At 57.5% G+C, this 3,411-nt stretch overlaps 1 protein-coding gene across 1 annotated transcript; it reads left to right on the forward strand.

Annotated features, from left to right (window-relative positions):
• Positions 1 to 1,429: 1,429 nt before the first annotated feature.
• On the forward strand, positions 1,430 to 3,219 carry LOC124234041 (lymphocyte antigen 6H-like). The gene is made up of 4 exons (XM_046651298.1): positions 1,430 to 1,534; positions 1,688 to 1,744; positions 1,989 to 2,114; positions 2,437 to 3,219. The coding sequence occupies exons 2-4, from the start codon at positions 1,693 to 1,695 to the stop codon at positions 2,676 to 2,678; spliced, it is 420 nt and encodes a 139-aa protein (XP_046507254.1). The 5' UTR covers positions 1,430 to 1,534; positions 1,688 to 1,692; the 3' UTR covers positions 2,679 to 3,219.
• The last annotated feature ends 192 nt before the right edge of the window (positions 3,220 to 3,411 follow it).

Consider the following 3,411-nt stretch of genomic DNA (forward strand, 5'->3'; position numbering starts at 1 on the left):
ATTGTTGGTTTAGTGAAAAAGGCTGTGTCCTCTGAGTTACTAGCATTGCATTTTATGTAAGCATACATTTTTGTTCTTTTTGGGTTTACTAGTCAAATAAGCTAAGGTTCTACCTACAAGATGTAAAACCGTGAAAATTATAAATTTGAACTGAGAGTAAAAGTACGAGTAATGATGAGTTTGGTGTGCGACTTTAACGGATTGCTTGATATCCATTACTTCATAGACATCGAGTCCCCCAGTAAAACAGGAAAAGTGGCTGGGGGAGGGGAGACAGGGGCTGGCCCAGTGGCCCAGTGGCGTAAGTTCCCGCACTTCACTTCGGTGGCCCAGGGTTTCACCAGGTCAGATCCCGGGCGCAGAGCTAGCACCGCTCATCAAGCCATGCTGAGGCGACATCCCACATAGCAGAACCAGAAGGACCTACAGCTAGAATATACAACTGTGCACTGGGGGGCTTTGGGAGGAAGGAAAAAAAAGGCTTAAAAATAAATTTAAAAAAACAAACAACAAAATCTGATAGACACATAGAGAGAGCCCTCTGTATCCATGGGCTCAGCATCCAAGGAGCGAAAGGCTTACGATGGCTGCATCTGTACGGACCATGTACAGACCTTTTTCTTGTCACCATCCCCCACACAATACAGTATAACAACTATTTCCACAGCAGTTACGTTATATCAGCTCTTATAAGTACTCTGGAGATGATGTGAGGTACACGGGAGGATATGCGTAGGTCGTGTGCAAACACTACGCCCTTCTATATAAGGGGCTTGAGCATCGCAGAGTTTGGTACCAGGAGGGGCCCTGGAAGTGATCCCCCTGCATACCAGGGATGACCGGAACTAGTAAGGAGAAGGAGCGGTGATCAAACACCTCCCAAGAAAGCAAGCCCAGGACTGGGTGCCCTCACTGGTGCTTCCACCAAACTTTTAAAAAGGAATAAACATCAACCCTCCTCAAACTCTTCCGAACAATGAAGAGGCGGGGACACTTCCGAATTCATTCTGTGAGACCAGCGTTACCCTGACACCAAGGGCAGACAAAGGACACACAGAGGGGTGGGGGATGCATGGAGGACACCAGGAGGGGACTGGGGCTGGGAGCCCAGAGAAGGGAAAGGGGACAGACAGGATCAACGTTGAGAGGTCTCAGTTTTACAGCTCTGAGGAGGGGGCCGGTGGCCTCAGAGAAGCCTCTGAAGGGCGATTGGAAACTGGAGGCTGCCGAGCTTCCTCCTGGGATCTCCCCAAGGCAACCGCTCCTCAGTGAGAAGGAAGCAGGATTTCTGCCAATCAGCCCCTCCCAGCAGGCCCGGAGTTCACACAGGCCCTCCTGGCCAGTGACTAATGACTAATGGTCCCGAGTAGAGTCTGACCAGTAGAATCCTTGCAAACGGCGGAGACACACAGCCCAGCACCCGCCCTCCCCCAGTTCTCATGGGTGGGGCACAAGGGTACAAGGGGATATATTCTGAGCCGCTGAGGAAGTGCCTCCAGATGCTGGTTTCCTGAGTGTAGGCTGAAGCTAGCAGGTGACTCAAGGTGCGAGAGCCACGTGGCTGGCACAGGGGGCTGGGGGAGGCCTGCAGAGGAGTCAGCTACGAAGGGTCAGGGTGTGGGGACGAGGGGAGGAGCCTGAATCTGGAGCACCCTAAAGGGGCCCACTGGAATTGTGCCATCTCCAGGAGCCATGAAAGGCATCCATCTGCTCCTGCTGGCCGTGCTGCTGTGCTCCCAGCAAGGTGAGTCCCAGGGAACCCGGCAGGGACCTGTCCTGGGGGCATGGGGTGGCATCCCCTGTGAGAGGCTGTGTGTGAGCATGTGGGGAGTCTGTTCTCCAGAATCCCAGAAGGCGGGAAGGGGCCACAGTTCCTATGCAGGGGCCCAGAGGCCACGCTCCAATGTGGGCTGTGGCTGTGGTCTGTGGGGGTCTAAATCCAGCCTTTCTGCCATCTGAGCTTGACCTGTGTCCCCCTCTGGTCTCAGCCCTGAGCCTGCGGTGCTACAGCTGCGCTGATGTCGAGAACATCAACAAGTGCCTGCTCATCGTTTCATGTGCCCCGACACCAAGTGTCTGCTACAAGGGCAGCATGACATTGACCACGGCCACTGGTGAGTTCCCAGGATCAGAATGTGGGGGTGGGTTCAGGGGGCTCTGCTCTGAGGCTCCCCCTGGCCTCATGGAAGGAGTATGAGTGTGGCAGGGGCCAGTGTTCGTGTCACCTGGGCCCTCACTGGCCTGCCTCAGTGTCCCCATCTGTACAAGAGGGGCTAGCCTCCAGAGGCTGTGGGGGCTTGGTGGGGTGGGATGGGCCTCCCAGCAGAGGAATGGAGGGCCAAGCAGCCCTGGGGAGAGGGCGATGAGGGACAACCCCAGAGGTCAGAGGGAACTGGGGGGCCTCCCACATCCGGCGTTTCCTTTTCTCCCCCACAGGGGAGACAGCCACGGTAAACCCTAAGGGTTGTGCCCCCTCCTGCCAGGAAGCTTCCCAGGTGATGCAGCTGATTGCGAATCTATCCAACCCAACGGGGGCGTTCAACCTACAAGTGCGGGATGTGGCCTGCTGTGAAAAGGACCTCTGTAATGGGGTGGCCCAGGTGGCGCGCAGCCTCTGGGCCCTGGCTGGGGGGCTCCTGCTCAGCCTGGGGCCTGCCCTCCTCTGGGCCCTGCTGTGAGGACCCCTGGGACTCAGACACCAAGTTGAGGGGGAGCGTCCTTACTGATCGTCCTTCCACGTGGCATTCACAGCAGCTCCCACCTCAAGCTCGCTCTCTCACGCACACGCACACACGTGTACACACGCACAAGCAGTCACTCACAGGCACACACACTCACACGCATGCGCTCACACGCATCCACACACACGCTCAGACCCATGAGTTCTCGCAAGCGTAGGCTATGCTTGGACTCCTCCTCCTGCTACAGCCGGGACCCAGAGGCCCAGGGAAGGACGCGGACAGCCTCCACCCTCTGCTGACCCTCGGCCACTCCTGCCCACCCATCTGGCCAGCCCCAGCCCCAACCCCACGGCCCTGCTATGCCAACAGGCCTGTCACACTTTGCGAACACCATCAATCAACCACAGACTCAAGATGCAGAGACTGCCGAGCCCCGGCTGGACAGGGGCTTCTAGGACAGCGGAGCCCACAGCCCCTCCAGCGGGTCCTCTGCAGAGCGCCCACGGCAGTCAGTAGACAATAAATGCTCTTCAGCCCCCTCCTGTTCTTCACATGCCATTCAGCCCCACGGTGGGGAGGTCGGGAGGAGTGTGTGTGGGGGTCTCTGCCACCTGCCTCCAAGGAAGCCTCTTGGGCAGCCCGGTGCTCCCTCGGCCATGAGCTCTGATGGCCAGGGGGCTAGAGGCAGGGGCAGACCCTGGAGGGGCCAGCATCGCACACCAGGGGGTGG

The sequence above is a fragment of the Equus quagga genome, unplaced genomic scaffold, assembly GCF_021613505.1.
Source record: "Equus quagga isolate Etosha38 unplaced genomic scaffold, UCLA_HA_Equagga_1.0 66862_RagTag, whole genome shotgun sequence".
Lineage (NCBI taxonomy): Eukaryota > Metazoa > Chordata > Mammalia > Perissodactyla > Equidae > Equus > Equus quagga.

Bases quoted from the DNA above. Each gene is read 5' to 3' on its own strand.
- LOC124234041 (XM_046651298.1), top strand. From the start codon at position 1,693: ATGAAAGGCATCCATCTGCTCCTGCTGGCCGTGCTGCTGTGCTCCCAG. The intron at 1,745-1,988 runs GTGAGTCCCAGG...CTCTGGTCTCAG, and splicing joins GCTGCTGTGCTCCCAGCAAG to CCCTGAGCCTGCGGTGCTAC. The intron at 2,115-2,436 runs GTGAGTTCCCAG...TCTCCCCCACAG, and splicing joins GACATTGACCACGGCCACTG to GGGAGACAGCCACGGTAAAC.